The sequence below is a fragment of the Astatotilapia calliptera genome, chromosome 22, assembly GCF_964374335.1.
Source record: "Astatotilapia calliptera chromosome 22, fAstCal68.1, whole genome shotgun sequence".
Classification (NCBI taxonomy): domain Eukaryota; kingdom Metazoa; phylum Chordata; class Actinopteri; order Cichliformes; family Cichlidae; genus Astatotilapia; species Astatotilapia calliptera.
Window position 1 is genome coordinate 21,221,360 of NC_137442.1, and position 25,943 is coordinate 21,247,302.

At 42.8% G+C, this 25,943-nt stretch overlaps 1 protein-coding gene across 4 annotated transcripts in view; it reads right to left on the bottom strand.

Annotated features, from left to right (window-relative positions):
- Positions 1 to 25,943, bottom strand: part of slc25a13 (solute carrier family 25 member 13) — a 55,238-nt gene that overhangs the window by 4,421 nt on the left and 24,874 nt on the right. For all 4 annotated transcript variants that reach the window (XM_026155361.2, XM_026155362.2, XM_026155364.2 and 1 more), the window contains 8 exons: positions 22,105 to 22,198; positions 20,957 to 21,041; positions 18,172 to 18,256; positions 15,370 to 15,528; positions 13,023 to 13,075; positions 10,831 to 10,911; positions 6,361 to 6,501; positions 2,945 to 3,083 (listed from right to left, as the gene is read on the bottom strand). In XM_026155361.2, coding sequence (XP_026011146.1) covers positions 2,945 to 3,083; positions 6,361 to 6,501; positions 10,831 to 10,911; positions 13,023 to 13,075; positions 15,370 to 15,528; positions 18,172 to 18,256; positions 20,957 to 21,041; positions 22,105 to 22,198 — 837 coding nt within the window. The remainder of the gene's footprint in view (positions 1 to 2,944; positions 3,084 to 6,360; positions 6,502 to 10,830; positions 10,912 to 13,022; positions 13,076 to 15,369; positions 15,529 to 18,171; positions 18,257 to 20,956; positions 21,042 to 22,104; positions 22,199 to 25,943) is intronic.

Below are 25,943 nucleotides of genomic sequence, written 5' to 3' on the forward strand. Positions count from 1 at the left end.
TAATTCTCTGAGGTTCTGGGTGGAGTCTGAATGTAATTAGTCGGTGTGCCTTTATATGTAAGCAGACAGCAACAGATTTGCTAATTTTGCTACATTTGTCACAGTTAATTGCCGTATTATCACAGAGAGACAACCTGCCAACTTGACTCCAATCAAGTGCAAACTGAGAGCAGGCTGTCTTATCGATGTTGATGCACCAAAGTGGCTTTTGAGACAGCGCTGACTGTGAGCGGTTGCTGACCTGGTGTCCAAAGCAAGGTTCAAGTAAAACATTCAATTTTCTGCCGGGAAACAATTAATATTCCCGCCATATTTCACAGTGACAAAACAAGCGAGTGGATATTTCTTACACCCCCACAGCTCGGCCAAAAATCCCCTCCCTCCAATATTTATCCCATTCGGAGCTAACGCGAGCTGGAGATGTCCACGCTACATTCTTCACAGACCAGAGTAATGCCTAGCTAAATAATGCTGTACAAACTGAGCGTGTAATTCAATTTCCTGTGCTGACTGTAAAACACTAATTGCCAGAATGCTGCAACCGCTGATAAATATATGTGAAAGAAGGATGATAAATGCGTCAAAGCAATGAAAAAAATAAAGAAGTCATGAGGCTCGTTTCAGTCTGTGAGCCGTGGCTGCCAGTCTTGCGGTGAGAAAGTAAAAGTTGGAAGCGAGGCAGGATTTATGATTTTTTTCCATGTTGCCTTGCATCAAAAAGAGAGTGCTGCTGACACATCTGAGGATTCAAAATAAATAGTCAGCCGTTCATGCCAATGCTGTAAAGCTTTTGAACTTGGCAGAGCTGTTATTAAGGATAAATCAAATATTTAAGCCTTTCTTTGGTTAAATCATCTTTTTATGCAATGGATAAAGCTCTTAAATCATAACTGATTGTTTTGCTGTTCCAGTTCTCCTACAGGCAGGACGGGACTGTTCACCCTGCTTCTTTAACAGAGCAGTACGCGCGACCATCTTTGTGCATGTGCATGCGTGTACAGTATATGACGACTGGAAAGCCTTCATCCCGGCCCGGTTGGCTGGCAACCGAGGCGCTTCCCTACAGCACAGCTCCAGAAACCCCAGTCCCCAATCACTGAGCTCTAATTAGCAGCTACCGCCATGGAGCCTGCGGTCAAAGGCTGCCTGGCTCCCAAACTCCGAGCTCTGCTACTGTTACTGCGGGCTCGCGGACGTCTGAAGCAAGAGCAGAGCGAAACCTGCTCTCGCACTTTGTTCGAAACGGCCAAAGATTTTATTTCATAAATGTCAGGGCTGTGCACGTCGCATCGGGGGCAAAGCTTTTAGCCTTTCGGGCTCGCTTGGAATGGTCAGTCACTTTATAAGCCAAAGCACTGGTTTTCAAGCCAGGGGCAAACACTAAAAGGCTAAGCTATTAAAATGCAACATGGGACTGTGTAGACTAAACAAATGACCTGCAGAGAACTTGCATAAAACATACCATCTGAGATCCAAACAGTAATGGGTAATGGCAGGTAATAAAAATGTATGCTGTACTGTAACATGGCCGGTTATAATGGTGGTGTAACAAGGGGCGATCCAACAGTGCTGTTTTACAACTTTACAGAAACTGCAGTACATATTTATACAATATAAATATATACACTCACCAGCCAATTTATTAGGTACACTTACATAGCCATTTTCTAGATTCCCACACACACAGCACTTTAGCTGCACACCCTCACACTCTGATGCACACAATGATGGCTGCCATCTTGCCCGTGGATACCTCAACACGCACAGTAATCTGCCTGAGTGTACTTTCACCTCCTGGAGGACCCAGGGGTCAAACCACTGACCTTACGTTAAGTAGATGACTCTACGGCTTAGAGTCAACAAGGTGCTGGAAATAGTTTCACCACATCCCAAAGGTGCCCTGGTGGCTCGAGATCTGGTGGCTGTGGAGGTCATTTGAGTACAGTGAACTCACTGCAATGTTCAATAAACCAGTTTGAGATGATCTGAGCTTTGTGACATGGTGTGTTATCCTGCTGGAAGCAGCCTGAGAATATGTATGTACACTGTAGTTGTAAAGTGATAGGATCGCTCAGGTAGGCTGTGGTGTTTAAACAACGCTGAACTGCCACTAAGGCGACTAAGATGTGCCAAAAATATTCCCCACACTATTAAATCAACACCAGCAGCACGGACTGTTAGAAAGCTGCATAGATCCATGCTTTCATGCTGCTTATGCCAAATTCTGACCCTACAGTCTGAATGTCATAACAGAAATCAAAGCTCATCAAACCAGGCAACCTTTTTTGAATCATATAGCATACACGTGTGTATGTGTGTAATATGTAATCACATTGTATATTGTCCTCTGATAGGAGTGGCACACAGTGTGGTTATTTATCTGCATACTTTGAGTTGTCGTCACATTCCTATCAGCTGAAAACTGTCTGTCCCTCCTCCTTTGACCTCTGACATCAACAAGATATTTTCACCCAGAAAACTGACGCTCACTGGATATTTACTCTTTTTCAGACCATTCTCTGTAAAAGAGAGGGCTGTGTGAGAAAATCCCTGCAGATCAACAGTTTCTGAAACACTAATGCTCAATCTGAACTTCAGCAGGTCATCTTGACCATTTTTACATGTGTGCATGCATAAAATGTGTGCCAGTAAGTGCTTACTATGCAATACATATACATATAGATGCAGATCTGTTTGGAGGTACACCACATGTGCAGGGGTCAGACATTAGACACTCTTCATTTGACAGTGGTAGACAGTGATTAAAATATATTAAAATGCACATACAGCAAAAGCACATATAAAATCAATGCTTTCTATTTTAATTCAAGCACTCTAGCCTCTGATCTTATATACAAACTACTTTTTACCTCTAAATTTTATACTAGTTTGTCCTTCCTTTTATTTTGAAGTGTAAAGGCTCCAGGGGATGGACGTACTTTACCTGCCAGAGCTCCGGCAAACAGCATCCTGGCTGGCCCTATTCTTCCATCCTCCTCAGTGAGGTAAGCCTTGGTGTGGGCGTAGCAAGGGAAGTAGATAGCCGAGAAGGGGATGTCCCGCAGAAAACAAGCCTTGGAACCCTAAAAAGAAAGTTAGCGAGATACTTTGGGTCAAAACACCGGGTTAAAAGTTGAGCTCCCAGAAGGAGAAAACAAAGACAAGAATAAACACAAAGGGGAGCAAAGAAAGATTAATGAAGCTCAGGGGATTTAAACCTTGATTTCTGGCTGAGTTCTCTGAAAATAAATTGCAATTTCAAGCCACAAAATTAAACAATCTGTTCCTGAATCACATATCCAAGCATCAACTGATGTTACCACCGTTTAAGCTACTTCCAAAAGACCCCTGCAACTCATGAGGCAGAATGAAATGTGGGCCGAAAACATGGCAGAAAAATCATGTCTCTCCATATGCAAACGATCAGTGCTCTCAGCGGCAGGTGAGGGGGCGGCTCCAAACGCAAAGCTATGAAAAAGAAAAAAAAAACCAAAGCAGAGGAAGGCAGACTGGCTGGCGAAGATGGATCCTTGTCTGCGACTGTAAACAGCACTATATCATCAAGCCTATAGAGTTTCCTGCTGTACTTTAAACCTGCTGGCTCACTGCCAGCTTTTTGACACAGCAGCTACAGTCAACAGAAGGCGTTTAAAGACCTCGCCAGAGTCTCCCTGTTTTGGACAGGCTTCATTTAACTCCCATGGGATAATCCTTTGGTTCCTCCCTGACACATACACACATACATACAGAGGATTGGCAGATACCTGGGCTATCTCTTTCCCTCTTTTTCTCCTCTGGCACTGCTTGTTTGCCTGTCCCTCCTGGCCGAGGCCCATGTGGCTGCTGAAAGCCTCGAGATCCTATCGAGGCAGGACAGACAAGCAGCGTCACAGGGACTGGGGATGAGAAGTTTGAAAAGCAGGTTTAAGGTGTTCAGTTGGGTAATGCACTGGTGGACCAGAGACAATGAGCCGCTTTACAGTAGTCCTTTAATACAGAGGTGAAAATTAAATGATTATTTTAATACAAAAATAGAGCCCGACCAGTATATGGATCAACAGATTATCGGTTGATATCATCAGTATTATCGATAAAGGTATTTACAACAAGTGATAAATAGAATTTTTTTTTAAAAAGACGAGGAAATAACACCATCCAACAATTTAACGATGCTGCATAGTTTCTCCATCAGGGGGCACTCTACAACTTTCCTGTTGACAACACACATGCGCACACAAACTTGTTGTAACCATAAAGGAACTTTATTTTTAAATTCAAGTGTCATAATATTTTAGTGCTGACTACACCTAACAAATTTCAGGGAAACAGGATTTTGAAATCTCCAAATATCAGTCCTAAAAATCTGATATCGGTCAGATTCTAACACGAAATCCAAAGCTCTTACGTTACTTGCAGGTAACGTGATATACAGTAACTTCACATACATGAAACATTATCTGGTTCGATATCCCTACAGTGACAGCTTCTCCCACGGATGAATGGTGGCGCTAGAGCGTTAGTAACCATACCAACTGGTAGCTCCACCAGCTGAGGGTGAGCATCAGGATAATTACCCTGACAAAGGCAGCTCTGTGCCTGGGTGCAGCCCCTCCGGAGCCAGCCCGTCTGGGGCTTGCAGGCTGGAGCGCGTCTCCTCCCCACCTCTCCTCCACCACCACCATCGCCGCCAACACTGCTACTGCTTTCTCAATGCACTTTGTCTCCTCTCTGTGCACCGGGAGACGAATGCAATTAAGTATGTGCACGAGCATGAACACATACATGCACTGGCACTGCTAACACAGCGTTTGGCGGCATTTTCACAAACAGGTGAATGGAGACAGCAGCTATGTGTGAACACACACCTCACGGTCATAAATTACCACCCAAACACGGTGACAGGTAGACAGCGACGTGAGGAGGCTCCACGGTCTTTTACAGCCTCGTTAACAGAACCCAAAGGTTTGTTTGCAAGTTGCCACAGCAGCAGACGCATGGACCAATCACTAAATAAATAAAAGGAATATTAAAGTAATAGTCTAGTGCAATAAATCATCAGCAGACATATCTGAAAAATAGTTTACTACCTGGAATTTAAGGACAGACATGCTGCCACACACCAAAACAAAAAAAAGTGTCATCTTATTTAAGTAAAACATGACTAATTAATGTAACCACAGGTATTAGATTGACATTTTCACAGTTGATTGCGTTTACAGTTGAGGTAGAATCTCTCCCACCAAGCTCCATTAGGACTTATTTATGTAACTCAATTAGACATGCTCTGTTTCACCCCCGGGACTAATGTCCCTGTCAAGCCAGTTAAGCTGCTAATGTTAGCGTTAGCCACAGCTCATTCACTGGCTCCCCCCAGCTCTTTCTGCTAACATCTCACTGCTTCAAACAGACCAGGGTTAGAAGTCCAAATATTTACAGGAATAGTAATTATTGAAAAAACAGGACATACTCTTTGTAATACAACAAAGATTGCTAAATTAGCAACAAGTTATATGCTCAAATAGTACACTATAATTTTTAGCCTTGCGCCACTGAAAAATACCAATTATGGCAATTAAGGTTAAATACAGCTTTTAGCATAAATTGTGCCGTTTGTGGTTCTCAAACAGACCACAATGAATTGTCAAATTAAATGATAGCTGATGTGGGGTAAGGTAATGCGTATAATTGAACAACAGTTAATAGAAAAATCACATATGATTTAGTCACAACATTATTAAGGAACAATAGATTGTTGTGAAGTTGCAAGGCCAATCAAAAGAGAAAAGACAATCTAGGAGCAAAGAAAAACAAATCAGCCCGAGTTTCTGTCTCTTTCAACTGCATCTGAAGACGTACGAGTTTTAAATTAAAAAAACAAAAAGCTGAATATCATCCCTTCTCTGTCTTGGGAATGATCTCGTGTCTTGTGTTATAATGAACTTACAGATCATTTCTCTAGTCTACACACCGGCAAGTTTGAGTGCGACAGACTGACATAAAACCGGGACTTTCAGATTCTCCTCCCGAGCTAACAGATCACTGTACACACATACTGTAGGCAGCTCCAGTGTGTCCAGTCCACACAAACTACACCGTGACCTTAAATGGGTCCTCAGCAACATTCACTTGAGGGCTTTGAAGAGCTTACTGCAGTAAAGAATTTACACCAGAAATCTCATGGAAACTTTTCATAGACAAAGACCCATGTAAGAATATTTTGATCATTTACACCTTAGTGTGGACCTGAATTAATGACCCTAATCTTAAGTATATATATTTTTAAAAAGCTCCATATGAGGACCATCAAACAAAATATATACTAACTACACCTTCACCTCTCATCACAGAAGTCTTTCCCACCTTGTAAAGCCCAAAGAAGCCCAGGTCCCTGATGACCGACAGAGCGCTGACCCTCGGCCCCGTGGTGATCTCTCCTGCCACCTGCAGACGGATCTTTACTATCTCCAGAGGGTTTGTGAAGATCACCTGGGATCCTCCAGCCTGGAGGAACACATAAAAAACACAAACAAAGCGAACTTCAGAAAAAGGGAAACCCTCACTTTAATCGCTGCAAATTAAACCCAATTTCAATGACGGCTTTGTCTGTGCTTTAACGTGAGAATTCAAGTGTAGCGCCAGATCCACTTAAGCGATTTCATTTCAACATAACGTGCTGAAATAAAAATCATTATGAGACAAAACTGCTACAATTATCTGGCTTATGATGTAATTTTAGCAATGTTGCAGCCTCAGCAACCAACTTCAAAACAAACACGGAGAGAGGAGGAGAGTACCAGGAATATCCAGCTGATGCACGCGAGTCTGTCAGCTGTTTGTCTTCATCACCCAGACCCTGCGGGGACTCCGACCTCTCTTTTTCTCCCTAACCTCTCTTTTCACATCATCCTCCAAACCTGTACTTGTGATGGTGGGCGGGGGGGGGGGGCACCACCACAGCAAGTTCAGGCTGGTTTCTGTGTCTTTTTGTGGTCAGCAGTGCTTTTAAGTGTATAAGAGGTAGCTGCTGTGAAGGAGTTGGGGCAAGACAAATGGTTAGCTGTGCAGTGGGGGGAGCATGGCGGCCTTTCCAGGACGCTTCGAGACACTGGGAAATGGAGACAAGATTTTTATTTCTTTTCCTTTTTACCCCCTTTCACCAATTCTCCCCGTTTCTTTCTTTGACCTGCTCTCAAAATGATCTCTCTCATCTTGTCCAATATCGTCCGCCTCTGCCAACGGTTGCCAGTGGTTACCGAATCTACACGCAAAAGGGCGGCACATCGCAATTAGATAGCAATCGGTTGCCATGGCGCCACTTCTGTCTTAAATAGGCCTGGTCTGTTTGTTGTTGTTTCTCTCCCTTTCTCCCCCTCCTTCGTTTTGCATCGTTATGAATGATGGATTGTGCTCGTCACCTCTTGCCTTACGGGAAGCTGCAATCTGCAAACGTGAGCACCGTTTTTTGCTTTGAGTCCCCCGGCTTTAAGCATTACCACGTACTACTTAAGAGGAGGGAGGGAGGGAGGACAGACAGAGAGATTATAATCGTCTCATTGAAGGTGTGTGTGCAGCTGCTTTTTTTAAACAACACAAAGAATAATGGGCTACAGCTTCCCTTCCAGACCAAGAGAGCGAGAGAGAGAGGGCTGTGAATAGCAAGAGGGCTGCTGCATCTCACAGCTAACTCTTTATGACTTGTTTTATGGAAATAACCTAGTTGATTACATGCTGGCTAATAGCGCAAGCATTAAGAGGCTATTGGCCCCGGCCCTTAGCAGTGCTGGCTGCTTCAATTGGATTCAAATGAGACTGGAGATGGAGGAGATAGAGATGTTGTTTATTCGAAATGGGTAAACAACAACACTGTTCAGAGAGATGAGCTGACAATTAGATCTGACAACATGAGATAAAAAGGAGTGGTTGAGGGTTTTTTTTGGTGCTGTTGAACCACCCCAGAGTCCTGCATAACTCTGGAGGGCATGCGGAGAAGGAAAAAAAGAGTGAAATGCACAGAAAATAGCGAGTCAGACAAATAAACAAAAGGTGCTAATGAGAGAGAGAAGAGGAGCAGTCAAAACAAGAGAAGTGAAGGAAAGGTCGAGACTGAGGCAGAGAGGTTGAGGGTTGTGATTATGGAGTGACAGCGTCGGCAGTCCTCTGATGATTCCCAGGTAATTACAAGGCAAGGTGATCCTCGGAAACCTGGGACGTCAGCACCTTATGCACGGATCGCAGCTCCTTGGCCGTGTGTGTGCTGGAAAAGGAGCTTAGTAAAAGTTTGAGGACCCGCCCACCATCAACCCTACACACGTATGCCGACCACGCACTTACACAGGAGATTAGCACCAGCTAAAACCCCCCCACAAAAACACAAAAAGAAAAAAAAAGAAAAAAATGTAACCACAGTCTATAAATGATAATCACAGCTTCATTTGTTGCCGTGGCGTGCGCATGTTAGATTCACTGATAATGTTTTCATAACTCATGTCAGGCCTGAATAAGAAACTCATTAAAAACCACAAACGCAAACTGTAACACATTCACAATGAATGGGAACAAACAACCCCGCTCCTCCGGTCAGCAATGACCCAGCAAGTATTTCGTGTAACTTAAGTCCTGAAACGCAGGCCAGTTACTGCCAGATAAGCATCCACCCAGCTCGGTAAACGGAGCATGCCATTCTTACCAAATAATCATTAGAAACTGGCAAACCCGCACCGGAGCTTAATGGTGCTGAGCCGCAGGTTTAAGGACAGAAAAGAGGAGGAGGAGGAGGAGGAGAAGGAGCGTGAGAGGTGAGAAGAGAAAGAAAAGGGACCTAAAAACCAACACTTTGGGGCAGATAAAGATAAAGATACTGACATATGAAAAGTTTTCTTCGCAGAAAGCAAACATATCTTCTCTTTTTCTTTCTCGCTTCTCCTTTTTTTCATCTTTACAGACTGTGAATCTGAGGCCGACATCGTGGTCCAAACCAACACTTTCACAGCTACCAAATGATATAAACAGATTTCATGTGCTGTGGCTGGAGCCTCGCTAAAACAGGGTTCAGGGAGGTTTGACGTCTGTGTGTGAGTGTGAGAGCGTGTGTGTGTGTGAGGGCAAAACGGAAAAGTGAGGACACTTTTTCACCCCTCTTCAAAGAAAAGTTTGAGGGTTTGGACTCGTTTTTTAGGGTTAAGATTAGGTTCAGCGCTATGTTAAAGTTGGGGTAACGAACTGATTTGTTAAGGTTAGCGTAAGGGGCTAGGGAAGGCAACTGGTCCTCATAAAGATAGCCATACATGTGTGTGTAAGTGTCTGTGTGTGTGAGTGTGCATGTGTGTAGATAAAGTGGCAGGCAGAGTGCAGTGCCAGCACTAACACCGGGGCCTCAGCCAGGATGAAAGGAGCTGTCACGACGGCTCACGGAGGAAAAGAGGAAAAATCCATCCATCCACACTCCTCTCCTCTACATTTATCCTCCTCCCCTCTCTCTGCGACTTTTATGGTTCTGCTTTTAAATTCATACGAGTTATTATTATTATTATTATTTTTTAAAGGCAGCCACTATTCTTCACACCCAGGACACCACAGAGCATGTCCTAAGTATATTTACTTTGCTGTATGTTTTCCATTTCTCTCTCTCACAAAAGAAAATCGCCATCCAGAATGTAAGTTACAGCAAATGTAGTGTGCCATAACATTTCTTAAACATATTCCCAGAACTAATAAGGTCAATTGAATGTGCCTGAGTGGAGCTAAACCCATAATGACTTGTGTATCCTGAAATACTTTGCTTTAGTGATCGACATCAAAAGAGGGTTCAATGAAAGACCTTCTTTCATTTGGCCTGGCTAAAGCTGCCAGCCTTGTAGGACCGAGTGTGTGTGTAAGAAAGAGTGTGTGTGTGTGTGTGTGTGTGTGTGTGTGTGTGTGTGTGTGTACATGCATTGGGGGGTAAGTAGGGTGGGGCAGGGGTTAGACTTTGACAGGTCAGTGATCAAAACCCATGATTGGAGGGGGAGCAGGTAACAAACTGAGTAAGGGGGGACTCAGGTATCAGCAGCTGTCAATCTTTGTGTGTGTGTGTGTGTGCTTGTAGTACTCCTCATGCACACACACCTCTCTGAGCATGCACAGTGTGTGTGTGTTTGCTCTTTCGAGTGTACAGGTTCCATCAACAAATAGCAACCCCTGGACTCCAAAACAAGTCCATGTCTGTCTGCTCAACTGTCAGCATAGTTAAGACATGCATGCCGACTCAATACTGCACACACTGCCTGAGTGCTGTGCAGCATCACTCCAACACAGTGCACTCTGGAAAGGCAGAGGGTGCACACCGAAATATGTAATTTGACTGTATTTGATTATGCTCATAATATTTTCTTAAAAATGACTCGGCCTTTTGTGTCTTTTCAGTAAAAAGGGAGTAAAAAGCTCTTTCGTGTGTTTTTATTTCTGCAACAGCAACGAAAAAAAGAGTCAGTACAGAAAAGAGCAGGCATCAGTGGCAGCGATTTAGTCAGATCATAAAAGAATGAGCTATGGTCGATGTGGGATGCAAAGCAGCTGTAAGCAGACTAAAGCAACTATATGCAAATTGCTAATTGGATGTGCAAAATGGTCAGCTGAGGCATCAGATGGCAGCTTTTAATAGTTTTTGATATGTTCAAAGGCTGTATCACATGGTGTGTGCACATTCCCAGGTGAGCTACCAAAGCTCAAACAGCTCCTTGATAAAACACCCAAAATCTGTTCAAGCAGTTGCATCTGACCTTCACTTAACCAACAAACAAAGGCGTTCTCACATAGAAATACAACAAATGTAACAGCTGTCTATAAACTTACACATCCACCAGCCAGAATCTCAGCGGCAAGCGGGACTGTACCATCCTTCTGTCTGGTCTTTCCACGCACAAAATCATTCACCTAGAGACACAAAATGTATGGTTTAGAACATAAGCAATAATCAGCGGACACAGTTGTAGCCATATGTTTTTAGACGGTGACAATGAGTTTGTCAAGTTGCCTCTATACATGACCACAGTGGTTTATAAATCAAACAGTCAACATGTAATAAAAGTCCTGACTTTCAGCTTTAATTCATAGGGTTAATCCAAAAATTAACCATTTTTTTGGATTAACTGATCAGTTTTGCAGCGTTTGGCTGAACTTGAGCAGAGAGTACTGCCCTGTACACTTCACCATTCATCCTGCTGCTTCTATCAGCAGTCACTTCATCTGTCAACACAAGTGACCGACTCCAATGGCCATGCCACAACATTGCCTTCATCGTGTTTTATAGACGATATCTTATGCTTTGGACTATGAGCTTTTTTAACATAATGATGGCCTCCCTCCCTCTTTGGACCTCATACTGGGTGTTTTAGTGAACTACTACCAAATACAAGTTCAACACTTGAAATCAACTCTAGGGATGGGTACCGGTGTCCGGTGCCATGATGGCACCGGTTCTGACATAAACGGTAGTAACCAGACCGAAAAGCAGCGCAAATTTCAGTGCTTTATTTCGGTGCTTTTTTTTCCTGAGCTGTGATACACTTCTAGCCAATCATTTTACGTTTCCGAGGATAGTAGGTGGGTCCAGGTACGTACGTTCTTTTAGAGCAGACCTACAGATTAAAAATGCCCAAGGTGAAGCGGTCAAAAGTCTGGTTGTACTTCACAGCAAAATATGCAAACTCAGCAGCCTGCAACAAGTGCTTTAAGCTGATACTGTGATACTGTCAAAGGAGGTAACACCTCAAATCCGATGAAACACCTGGCGACGCATAGCGTTTTTTTTTAAAAGCCCAGAAATGCGCCGTATGATAGCTTGCTGCGAGACCTCACACCGAGCACATCTACTGCGGGTGGGTTGCCAGTTATCGGACCCAGAGTTAGCAACATCCCCCAGAAACACGAAGAGGAGAGTCCTGGTCCCTAGCCCTGTCAGTGTAGCAGAAATGATGACGGATGATGATGGCAGCAGCAGCCGTTCTTCTCTGCGTGAGTAGCTTAATGTTGTTCGTGTGTAATTTACGTTGAGTAGGCTAACCATGTTATTACATTAATGCATGTAAGGTGAACTAGCAAACATCATCATAGCTACATGCGGCTGTCTTCTTGTTTGATGGCAGATACTCCCTTCACCCTGGCCAAAAAGGCTAAAATGACCAAAGAAAAAGTGGAAAACAGTTAAACATGAGAGGTTTTTGGACAAAGTTTGTGTTTTTTCCATTGTTTAAGCACTGCTTCCAGCCAAGAGTGATACCATATATCCCCCATAGCTGCAGAAAAGGCTAACATTGTTATCTTTTTACAAAGAAAACAGCTGAACATGAGAGGTTTGTGGACCAATTTTGTGTTCTCCATTCTTTAAGCACCGGTTTGAGCACCGGCACCGTTTCAAAAGTACCGATTTGGCACCGGTATCGGATAGAACCTAAACGATACCTATCCCTAATCAACTCTACTTAATTTGTCATGAAATATTGAGGGAGCAGACCTCAACTAGTCCTTGTCAGTCAACTGATTTGTAAATAAAATCTGAAACAGTGAAACTTCTCCAGTTACTTTTCAACTTCTGAAAATGAGGAGTATGTATAAAAATGACTGCAATTCCTGAACAGTTTAAACAACATTTCGTTAAAATCCTTGAATTAAAGCCGAATGTCTGTACTTTTTACATCTTGCTTGATTTGAAATCCACCGTGATCGTGTACAGAAAGTGTCTCACTCTCCAAATACTTATGGACCTAAATGTACTGACACATGCTTCAATGATGGTGTATGCCACTTAGCGTACCACAAATGTTACACTGCATGCTGTAAATGCTCCTCTGACTGACAGTTTACAAATGCAGAAAAACAGGAAGGTTAAGGAAGTAGCTGTGTTTGTAACTATTTATCTAATTGTTTGCTTCATAAAACAATCTAAAACTCATACAATAATTTAAAGGGATTAAAGACCCTCGTGAATCTCTGCCTGAGTGAATCTGAGTGCATGTGTCTGCACGGGCTCTAACACAGTTACTTACTGTGAGCTTTATGGCTTTCTCGGGCGCCACACCCAGTAGCTGTGGTACCAGACCTATCATTAGGAAACGACAAGATGATTAGAAAAAAAGACTGCCGTGGTACCCCCACTCTCACACACACACACATACATATATATATACATATACCACTTCCCCACGTTCCACATCAATGTGTGGCTTCCCGCTGCATGCGCCCGACCGTGCAAGATCCCCCAGAAGCTAATGAAATCTATTGATGTGGAGTGTGGGGACATCAGAGTAGAAAAAAGACAGCGAGATAGAGAGAAGAGGATGAAGGGGCAAAGAGAAAATGAAGTGAGCGAAACTGCTTCCCAGAATAGGAAAAAAAGGGCAGTGTAGCAATCAAAGCCACCAAAAGTTTACGCAGACCTCAATTACAACCCAGAGTCGGGTAAAAATAAACAAAAATAATCACAACGGAGCACAATGAAACTTGGCCCCCTACCCAGTCCCAAGGCACGAATCACTCACGCTCAACCATTTGTTCAAAGTAGCACTCGCACTTCATAATCGAGTCCTTTGTGTGTAGTGAGGCCAAACATACACACACAAACAACCACACACACAATCATATACCCAATTTGGAAGTTGCAAGTTTTGGCTAGCCTGAAAAAGAGAAAAATCAGCAGACATGTGTTCATGAAAACAGAATATACACAACAGGTTTGTTATTGAATATTTGGTCTTGCCATCGTGTTTCTTTCGTGTGCTGTCCCAGCATCGCATCGTAAAGCAGTTTTGGGCCGTTAATTCCCTTCTCTTCCTTCTGAAGAATGTTTCAACAGAGATGGCCCTTTCAACTTACATTACATAACTACAGTTTAGGTGCCAGGATACCTGTCTCGCCTTCTACCTGGAGCCAGACCTGTCTGCGTCTGTCACTTCACTCTTCATAGCCTTTGTTTCCCACAGAAATTCAAGCATTCAAGTTTCCTCTCACGAAACCTAGTTCTGTCAATCAAAATCGTAGGATTTTTTTTTTAAAGCCCCACCGTCATTCCAGGAGACCTCTTTTCAATCCTCCTTTAATCTGACCCCAACAATGCAGACACTCTAACCGCAGTTTCTGAAGGCAGGGCAGGTAGTCATTACTGGTGTCGTGCCCTGGTATGTACGTACCTGCATGCCCAAGTAGTCCCCTGCATGCCTACATACTTGTGTGTCTGTAATGTGTTTGCACCGGTGTGTAGGTCTAGACGTGCGACATCACTACATCGTGACACAGGCCTCAAGGTATGTGGCTTTGCGTGTGACGTTCATTGTGCTGCTCTGAAAGTCCCCAGCCAGCCGGTAATCACTTCAAAGAAGCCAGGTCAACAGAGAGGTGAACTCACACCGCCCTCCTGTCCACCCTACACTTTTCTTCTCTCATCTTCTCTCGATTCCCTTCTCTTTCATTGTTCCTACTACTCGATTCTTCTTTGTACTCCCTCATCTCAGCCCCTCCTTTACTTTAAAAACCTGTTTTGTAGATTTGACCGCCAGTGAGTTGTTTTCCCTGAAAACCTATAGTTTTGAGGAAGGATTCGATTTACTTTAGTGTTGACTAAATGTAAAGAGCTGTTTGTTAAAACCACATAAAGTTTTATTTAAAATACTGATAAAAGTTATGTGGAAAGTGCCTGTGATACATTTTAGTGAATGCATATGAGAGATTCTCAACAAAGGAGCAACTTCCTGAGATGAAAAATGAAGCCAAAAATTGTAATTTCCAGCTGGCTCCAAAAACAAGTCAATCTTCATAGACTTGCATGAAAAAATACCCACCTTAACAGTATTAAAACACATGAACAAAACAATAAAAACCAGATTTGGGATGAATGTTGCACAGTGCAGGTCGGTGTTGGATTAATCCCGACTCCTCTAGTCTGCATAAAATACTGAACCCTGCGCCCCCCCCAACGCAGCCATCAGAGTGTGTCGGTATGTGAATGTCAGGATCATTTTTGTGAGGTTTTGATATTTTTTTGGTCTATTACACTTTCAGTACTTACAGTAGTTCATGGATGTTTATTGTCATCAAAGAAATCATCCAAATATGCTAACTTCTGGCTCTAAAAGAAAAACGGGGGTCAAAATGCTAACTTTGAGGCTTCAAAATGTCGAGTCCAATAACCACTGTGTCATGCCATCTTTTATAGTCTGTAGCCTTTAACATCTGACTCACCCCCACAGCTTCTGTCAGAAACCTTCTCAACATTTAGTTTCAAACTCTCAGGATTTCTGTAACTTTGGTTCAATATTAAGTTCGTGTCTTTGTTTGTGTATATGTCGAGTATGAATAAATGACACTGGAGGTTCGCGTGTTCTCTACATGTATGCTGACCTCGGTAAAGTCCGAAGAAGCCCTCGTAGCGCACCACCTTCTTGAAGCAGTCGAAGCTGTTCTTGTACATGAGCTCTCCCACCAGTGACCCGCTGCTCCTCTGGTTCTGCATGCGTGTCTTCACCAGATCAATGGGGTACACTGCTGTTGCACCCACAGCTGCAGAGAGCGAGACACGTTTATTTAGATGCTGAGTGTTTTTATGAAACAGATTTTTTATTTACAGTAGGTCTTATGACCACTACTGTTTCTCTCCCCATGGAAAACTGAGTGACTCACAATAACATGCTATCACGATCATCCACAATACCTATTATTCCATGGCACATATTCCAAGACAATAAGGAATTATGTATTTACACTCACCGACCACTTCATTAGGTACACCTGTTCGAATGTTAATACATTAATGCAAACATGAGAAGAATTTAATCCTGTACACAGACTTGGTGAATGGGGAAGGAAGGTGATTTAACTGACTTTGAGTGTAGCATGGGTGTTGATGCCGGACGTGCTGGTCAGAGTGTTTCACAAATTGGAATTGTTAAAGTGGATCTCTAGTGTTTACAGAGAATGGTCAGAAAATGAGAAAATCTCTAGTGAGTGGCAGTTCTATGAACTAAAATGCCTTGTTGATACCAGAGGTAATAGGAGAATGGCGAGACTGCTGATAGGTAACAGTAACAAACAAGTTATGCAGAAGAGCATCTCTGAATGCACAACATGTCCAGCCTTGAAGCAGATGGACTGCAGGAGCAGAAGACCACACCAGGTATCGATTCTGTGAGCAAAGGAGAGGAATTCACACAGGCTCATCAAAGTTGGACAATAGAAGATTGGAAAAGTGTTGCCGGCTCCAATAAGTCTCGATTTCTGCTGTAGCATTTAGATGTTGGATTTAGAATTTGCTGTAAACAACATGACACCATGGATCAATCCTGACGTGTTGTAATATTTCAGGGTGCTGGTGGTGGTTTAATAGTCTGGGGGACATTTTCTTGGCACACTTTGGGCCCCTTTAGTACCAGTTGAGCACGGCCTCCCCATCCACCTCAATCCAATAGGGCACTTTTACAATGTGAGGGGAACAGAAGATCCACATCATGAACAGCAACTCTGTGATGCTGTCATGTCAAAATCTCTGAGGAATGTTTGCAGCAGCTTGCTGAATCTGTGCCATGAAGAATTAAGGCAGTTTTGAAAGCAAAAAGGGGGACAACGCAGTACTTGCTAGGTGTACCCAAATGATGTAGCCGGTGAGTGCATTTGCAGCACTGTGTAGACCACCTGCATCTTTTAATATATATGTTTTTAATTTTTGGTTCTAGTATATTGGTAATAGTCTCAAGAGTTGCAATACAATATTTTTCCCCACTTTACTTACCTTAACCAGCATCTGTAACCCTTTCCTGTGTTTCACAACATCAAAAGGAAACACTGATAAAGTGCTACACACATAGGCTAACATATGTTTATATAACTCATGAGGAATAACTTGTACAAAGTGTAACTACAGACACAGACTAGTTTGTTTCCAAGTACAAAAATATAGTGGCTTTCATTGAGACTACAGTAATTATTAAGTAGAAAGACCTGTGATCTGTTTTAACAGCATAGTCTCTAAAATAATCTCAGTAAAGAACACGCAGAGCCTCATACATGTATACAAAAAGATTAAGTGGTGCATACAAATTTTTTTAAGCAAAATTGTCTCAATCACCAGTGAGCTTGGAAGACTGGAGGGAAGTTCATAAATGAATTCATAAAAGGCTCGCTGTAAAACAGACTAGAAAAGACTTGCTTGACTTAACAAATATCATGTTTTAATCTTAATGATAGTGTTTAAATAAATGTCATGTCATAACTGAAAGTTGTGCACAAAAGAGTGGAACAGGTGATCTTATAAAGAAGTTGTGGCTTATATCAGTAATCAAAATCTCACTATCAAACGTTATATTTCACTTAGCAATTTAATAAAGCCGACAAAAATCTTTTTCAGTACCGACTCTGCTCATTTTTATTATTGGGGGGGGGGGGGGGGGATTAAAAGAACAAAACTACCTGCACTGTCAGATCCCACTATAGAAAGGTGGAAAAAATGTTTTGGTAATTTGTGTGAAATGACCCTTTAAGAGCAGAGACGGAGGAGGAGGAGGAGGAGGAGGAAGGGGAAGTCTTTGGGAATAATGTTAATAAAGATGTGTTGTGAGTTGTAGTGTCTTCAGCCTGTCACGCGGACACAAACAAAAAGAACCGACCCAAGGCGACAGGCTTAATTAGAGAGAGACCGAGAAAGAAGAAGAAGGGATGATGGACCCATACCTCCTTATTAAGCTGTCTCCCTTGGGAAAGGAGGAGGAGGAGAAGGGAGGAATGAAGGAAGGGAGGAGGAAAAACAGTGGGGTGTCTGGAGCCAAACACAAGACCTGGGCACCACCCTTCACCCCCACCATCACGTCTGTCTTCTCATCACTCACAAAGGTACAAAAGAACGCACAAGAGGGTTTTCCCATGGCACCCAGAGAGGCATGAGACAGGACAGAGCTAGACTGAGCGAGTGTAGGAGACAGAGACTGAGCGAGAACAAGGAAGAGAGGGAACACTTCTCTTTAAGCAGGAGAGTGACTGTTGCTCTTGTAAGGAAAGGGCAATAGAGGGGCCATTGTCCATTCTCTCTCACCCTTTTCTTATGAGGACAGCACAGGGCGGGGGGTGGTAGGTAGGCAGGCAAGCAGGTAGGTGGATGGATGGGTGGGTGGTGGGGTGAAGGTATGTAGGGAGCCAATGGGGCGTGACTCTTACCCCCTGCTACTGAGCCAAGAGCGAATCTGTAGATCGACTCTGTCACCTGGATAAGGATGGGGCGGGAGCCGTCGCTGCCCGAGTGCTGCCCGTGCGCAGGAGAAGAGACAATTAAGACGTTAGTAAGGACGTGAGACAGGAGCTGAAGATGAGAGCTTGCAGTACATACACCTGACAGGACAGCACACTTTAATCCTGATTCTTGTAAAACCCTGTATGCCACGCACCTATTTCCACCCAGAATCCAACGCTAGTAAATCCGTCTGACAGTCTAGCACAGTTACATTTGTATACAGTACAACATTCATTTAATAAAATAATGCTCAGGAGAAATAGAAATGGATGAGCAGAACGTCATTAATTCTAATCAAAGATATTAAGTCTCATCCTAATAATGTTTTTGTATTTTTCTGATATTAATTGTTTAGATTATGATAAAGGTGAAAAACTTGTCAAACTTTAACTGGAGGATGTTTAGCTTTAAACAAATAAAATTACAAGCATGATTATCAAAAAAATTACTTGCCAAGCATAATTTGTTGAACTGATGTCATGCTGCGCAAAAGTCTTGAGGAAAAGTCACCCTTGATTTTGTTCCATTTTGTTTCCATTGGGACTTTCTTGTAATTTTTAAAGTTCTTTTAGCTGTAGTTCTCCGGGCTCTCAAAAGTTTTTCTTTGGACAATTGTTGCTTTTTCACTCATTTTCAGTCCAGGCCTTGTACCTGACATTTTTCAGAGGAATCTTTTGTGTTTGTTAAGCCGCTAAACTCTGACCTATGGATCAATCAAATACAAAAAAGGCACCTATCTGTGAGCATGAGCCGGTGCTGTGTCCACACATAACAGATAACTTAGCAAAGAACCAATTTTAAATTGTATCTTTAGCAGCTTGTAACAACATATATTTTCTTTCCTTTTTTAAAATTTAAATATGCCGAATTACACAAGAACTGGACTGAAAATCAGTGGCAACCCAAATTAGCACGGCTTCATTTTTCAGCATGATAATGATCCCAATGCACTAAAACCATACCTGGAAATAAAAACACACATTGCTGCTCTATTCCCATCTTCTGGACCTGAAAACAGGGTATGATCTTTGGTTTCATTCTATCATACATAAGAGAAACTTGTGAAAATGTTGATGCCTGTCTGAGAAAAGTGTATAAAGTGTGTAGTGAGGGGTTTAATAGCCTTAAAACATCTATAATAATTGTAAAAAATACAGTTTGCTACTTTGCGGATTTCACCTATTGCGGGTTATTTTTAGAACGTAACACCCGTGATAAACGAGGGAACACTGTATATTACATATCCCATCCAAATGTCTTCCAAAGTCTACCTTGACTCAAAAAATAACAACCCCCCCCCAAACAGTATGCATATATGAGTATACATAAAAAGGTATGATCATCAGATCAACATATGATCTCTTAACATATCTTAACAAGTCTGTTACTCCCTTAGATTAACTTGAATCACAAAGGTGTATTCAGTGCCACCTGAAAAAGACCTTTGTGATCATTATCACTTCACCATGCAAAGAACAGAGGAATGGTAACAGCCACACTCCCCCATTCACCTGAGGCACCTGTTGCTTTGGCTGGTCTCCTGAGCCCTGACCACTAGACCCTGTTTGGGGGGTGGCTGCTTTTGTAGGGTTGTAGCTTTGCGTTTGTGCGTGTGTGTGTGTGTGTGTGTGTGTGTGTGTGTGTGTGTGTGTGTGTGTGTGTGTGTGTGTGCGCGCGCATGCGCAGTGAGAATGGAAGAGGTGGGGGAGTCTCAGCTGGAACACGTCCACCTGTCAAACTGTACCCATGCTCCCTTCACATATCCTGCTCTTCTACTTCATGAGAAATGATTAAACGTTTCAATACTGTCAGCATGTTTAATGGAGAAAGAGGAAACAAGTTAACAGGATATAAAGAGAGAACAACTCAAACATGTATGAGAGAGAGGGAGGGAGTAGATTTAAAGAAGAAAAAAAAAGAAATGGGGAAAGAAGTAGCAAAGATGAGGAGAGAGCGCTCCAGTAAACTGAGGGCCAGCCCCTGAGTCCAAACCACAAGGGCCTAAAGTGGCTCATTGTGGTGGGACTGGCGTCTGTGCAGTGCTGGGCCCCTTTGCTTTCTCCCCTTTGGCCCAAGCCTGCTCCAGTATGGCCTGGCCAAGCCTCTACTGTAGTGCTGGAACCCACCAGGCAACACAGCCCTGACCAAACAGCTGGAGAAAGAAAACTGTCTTCTGCTCATCCATCTGTACGTCCTTCTTGATTTTCTTTGTTACAAATTGCTCTTATTATCCAGCTACTATAGTCAACATGAAGTATGTTTGACATTCATTAGCTCTTGAGGATGGCTCTGCTTGTCTTTGTTTCCATGGATTTCTTGATTTTTGTGCGTTTGTTTTTCAAGATGTCAACCGCACGCCAGGGAGAGGCAAAGCAGTGTTTTCTCTGAAGAAAGTCTTTTAAGGTTCAATTCAATGATGGGAAATTACTTAAAACTTGGTGGGAACAACTGAAAGGGAGTAGGACTGATGAGTACTGGCCAACTTTCCATTTTTATACCTGACTAAACTTAGTTGGATCTGTTACTCCTGCATTTCACTTCTATGCTTGTTTTGGTGGATTATTTACATGCAGGAGCTATCATTAACCTAAAATTGTAAATCTTCTTTATCTTTGCAGTCACATTTAGCCTAAGAGAATGTATCAAAAGGGAAAGGAGCTGCCAGTGTGGAAGAGGAAACCAAACACATCAACAAGTCTTCATATTCTCTACCTGTCTCTGGACTTCAGCCAAGTTGTAGGGCAGGGCGCCTTCCTCCAGCGGAGCAATCTTCTCAATGTCCGCTAAACCAACACGTCTGGTGGAGACAGAGAAAGAGACAGAGAGTGAGAAGGTTCAAGTAACTCTCAGAGGATTATAACAATCCACCCATGTATCACCGAGCTCAAGGAAACCCATCGGTCTGAAGTTACTCAGAGTTTAAAGACAACATCGTTTCAGATGAAAATATTGTGGCATTCACAAATCCAGACCTGTGCTTGGCATGACAGCGTTGGATAACCGACCAATAGAAAGTGATGACTCATGCTTCCTTTATCACTTCATCCAAGTATAACAAAGATATTTAATCTTTTCATGTCTCTCTATTGCATCTCTTTGACGGTCACAGAATTCCCAGGCTCAGGGAACTGGGAACGCCAAATCCCCCCCCTCCCCATCTCGTCTGTATATTGGGACTATTATCTCTCACATCTCCAATCAAGGGGAGTGGAGCTACTGGGCTATTAAAGTATCCCATTGCCCAGAAATAATAATCAGGTGGTTTCTCAGGCCGGGGTTAGAAATTATGAGCGTACTGGTCGGGCCGCGAGGCAGATGCAAAGGAAGTGGGGGAATGTGAGACATATACAGTTGTTTTGTGCCACGGATTACAGGGACTGAAACTGCTCCTCTTTTTTTTTTCTTTAGAATAAATGGGAGTTTGGTTTAGGTTCAGACTGAAAGAAGATTCCCTGGCACTGGATACAGGTCTGACTCTTTTGATCCACTGCAGAGAAGTTTGACAGAGTGTTCGTCTCTCTGAGGTATGGACCCCGGGGCAAAATTTTCCCTTCAGGGTGGCAAGTTTGGAATAGTCTTATACTGCATAAGTACTTGACTAGCTCAGCAGAGGCAACCTGGCTAAAGTATTAATTCAATTGCGTCTTCTATACTGGTTTAATACAGCTCAAAATCACCAAATATTTTCTGCTTTCTTGTGAAATAAACATGAAAGAAAGTACACAAGCCAGTAGTGTCTATCTAAAATAATTCAGTTTGAACACCAGCCACCTAAGAAGTATGTCATTTTCTACTTTTACTTTACTTTCTATACAACTTCTTTTAATATTAAGAAGTTCTTTGTCATATGATCATCTTACCCACGAGGCTCCGACAGGTCAGCCAGCTGAAAGAGGATGTCGACCTCCATGGGCGTCACCTGGCCGAACCTTTGAGCTGCCACGATAAACTCCTCTGCAGGAAAAGGCAGATTTTCCATCATGTTTTCACTAATAAAATATTTAAATATATGTAGAAGTATTTAAAACTTGATACATAGCCTCTGCCTATCTCTGTCCGGGTCACATGTAACAGTCAAGAGCCAAGATGGTGTCCCCTTGGCCAGGAAATATACTGTGTCACTTTTGTAGTGCATTTCTGGCAAACTCTAAAGGGAAGCACTGTAATCACAAACTTGAACCCACAACTGGCTTGTTTCAATGTAAATAATCAGGGAGGGAGAGCTGCTCGTCTCCCTCCACTTTGCCTCCAGCCATTAAATGGACTGTACTTATACAGCGCTTTCTTAGTCAGTCACTCATGCTTCATTCATACACACACAAACACACACACACACACACACACACACACACACACACACACACACACACACACACACACAAGCAGTTTTTTCTAACATTCAGACTCCGATGGATGCATTTGGGACAAGTCTGGGTTCAGTAACTTGCCGAAGGACACTTCAACATGCAGACTAGGGGAGTTGGGGATTAGACCACCAACTTTCTGATTAGTAGACAATCTAATCCACCTCCTGAGCCACAGCCATCACGCTAGACGGCGTCCCCTCTTTGAGCTAGGTTCGCTGGAGGTTTCTTCCTGTTAAAAGGGTGTTTTTCCTTCCCACTGTCGCCAAGTGGTTGCTCAATTCAATTCAATTTTATTTATATAGCATAAAATCACAACTACAATTGCCTCAAGCCAGTTTAGATTGTAAGCTTAAGACCCTACAATTATACAAAGAAAACAGAGAAAACCCCAACAATCATAAGACCTCCTTTTGTCCACATCATCCTCTTCATGCATGTTGTCTTACTCCAAGCTGTATAGGCTCGAAAGCCTACTACCAATTAAGCATATTAGGTGATGTGCATCTCTGTAATGAGAAGGGGTGTGGTCTAATGACATCAACACCCTATAGGGCTTTGGAGCGTGATGTCACGGGGGTGGGCGTGGAAAGGATTTTGGCCCGATCCGCCATTTTGGGGGTCTAAGTAAGGAGCGAAAGCATAGCCATGGTTCGTACTTGCTGTGTGGTCGGCTGCAATGTTCGATCTTACGACCGGCACGGGAATAAGTTTGGATTGTCTTTTTATGCTTTCCCAACCTGGAAGCAACATGAAGGAGCTCATGTATCGGATATTACCAAACGAAGGCGTCTAGCCTGGATAGCAGCCGTGAGACGAGCTGATATCAAGTTCTGTTCTGTCTCCAGATATCAGTTGGTGTGCTCAAGACATTTTCATTCTGGTAAGTTCTAAATATGTTCACATCACACTTTATAGCTGAATAATATCATCGTTGGTGGTCTCGGAAGTTATAGAAATTGCGATCAAACATAGAATGGAGTGACTTGATTGGTTGATGTAAAGACAATAAATGAAATGAGACAGGAAGGACACAAATTGGCGTTAATAATTTACCCGATTATCAATGTGTTAATTTGCATGTACTTTACAATTATGGGCATATAATATGATAACGATATTTTAGCAGTTCAATGATAAATGTGTAACATTAATTATGGTGGGAGGTGGAAAATGGCTATTACACTCGATGCACTCCAGCTGACTTACTTTGACGACGTACTCAGAGTTTGGCGGCTTGAAAATAGCCAAATCTTGCACCTAGCCATTTGTAAATTGGATGTGCGCCTCCAGTGACTTGTAATTACGAAACTGGTTCGCTGTGTAAGCGCTTACTCCACAAACAAGATACGTGAAGATATCGGGGTAGGACAGTGGCGGTAAGTCGTCTGGGTCTTTACTCCTCTGCCGTATTTCATATGGGTCCAGATTTGGGATGCACTCTATTTTTTTTCAAGTACCGCTGCTTCGCCTCTGGACGCAATCTGCAATCTGGACTGCTTTTAAGCATGTTTCTTGTCGTCGTCGTTCCAACACAGTGTGTTTGTTTTGATTCGTAGACCCCGAAAATGGAGCTGCGCTCCCACAATGCATTGCGGCATGACGTCAACTCCAAAGCCCTATATCAGGTGTGCATAATTATTAGGCAACGTCCTTTCCTTTGGCAAAATGGGTCAAAAGAAGGACTTGACAGGCTTAGAAAAGTCAAAAATAGTGAGATATTTTGCAGAGGGATGCAGCAGTCTCAAAATTGCAAAGCTTCTGAAGCGTGATCATCGAAAAATCAAGCGTTTCATTCAAAATAGTCAACAGGGTCGCAAGAAGCGTGTGGAAAAACCAAGGTGCAAAATAACTGCCCATGAACTGAGAAAAGTCAAGCGTGCAGCTGCCAAGATGCCACTTGCCACCAGTTTGGCCATATTTCAGAGCTGCAACATCACTGGAGTGCCCAAAAGCACAAGGTGTGCAATACTCAGAGACATGGCCAAGGTAAGAAAGACTGAAAGATGACCACCACTGAACAAGACACACAAGCTGAAACGTCAAGACTGGGCCATGAAATATCTGAAGACTGGTTTTTCTAAGGTTTTATGGACTGATGAAATGAGAGTGAGTCTTGATGGGCCAGATGGATGGGCCCGTGGCTGGATTGGTAAAGGGCAGAGAGCTCCAGTCCGACTCAGACGCCAGCAAGGTGGAGGTGGAGTACTGGTTTGGGCTGGTATCATCAAAGATGAGCTTGTGGGGCCTTTTCGGGTTGAGGATGGAGTCAAGCTCAACTCCCAGTCTTACTGCCAGTTTCTGGAAGACACCTTCTTCAAGCAGTGGTACAGGAAGAAGTCTGCATCCTTCAAGAAAAGCATTATTTTCATGCAGGACAATGCTCCATCACACGCGTCCAAGTACTCCACAGCGTGGCTGGCAAGAAAGGGTATAAAAGAAGAAAAACTAATGACATGGCCACCTTGTTCACCTGATCTGAACCCCATTGAGAACCTGTGGTCCATCATCAAATGTGAGATTTACAAGGAGGGAAAACAGTACACCTCTCTGAACAGTGTCTGGGAGGCTGTGGTTGCTGCTGCACGCAATGTTGATGGTGAACAGATCAAAACACTGACAGAATCCATGGATGGCAGGCTTTTGAGTGTCCTTGCAAAGAAAGGTGGCTATATTGGTCGCTGATTTGTTTTTGTTTTGTTTTTGAATGTCAGAAATGTATATTTGTGAATGTGGAGATGTTATATTGGTGTCACTGGTAAAAATAAATAATTGAAATGGGTATATATTTGTTTTTTGTTAAGTTGCCTAATAATTATGCACAGTAATAGTCACCTGCACACACAGATATCCCCCTAAAATAGCTAAAACTAAAAACAAACTAAAAACTACTTCCAAAAACATTCAGCTTTGATATTAATGAGTTTTTTGGGTTCATTGAGAACATGGTTGTTGTTCAATAATAAAATTATTCCTCAAAAATACAACTTGCCTAATAATTCTGCACTCCCTGTAATGATTAAATGAGGAGTGATGTATACACATAGGTGGTTATTTGATTGTTGGGGTTTCTCTCATATTTTAGCGGGATCTTTACCTTACAGTCTAAAGCACCTTGAAGCAACTGTTGCTGTAATTTGACTCTATAGAAATAAAATTTAACTGAATTCTAAACATCTGAGATAACAGTTCAAAAGACACAATCACAGAGGAGTCTTAAGATGTGAATCGACAGGTAAATAAAGAGCGGAGCTTTGAGGCACGGTTCACCTTCAGTGTACTTTCACCTTCAGTGTACAACATTACATCAACACCCCAATCTGCCTGTCCACTTC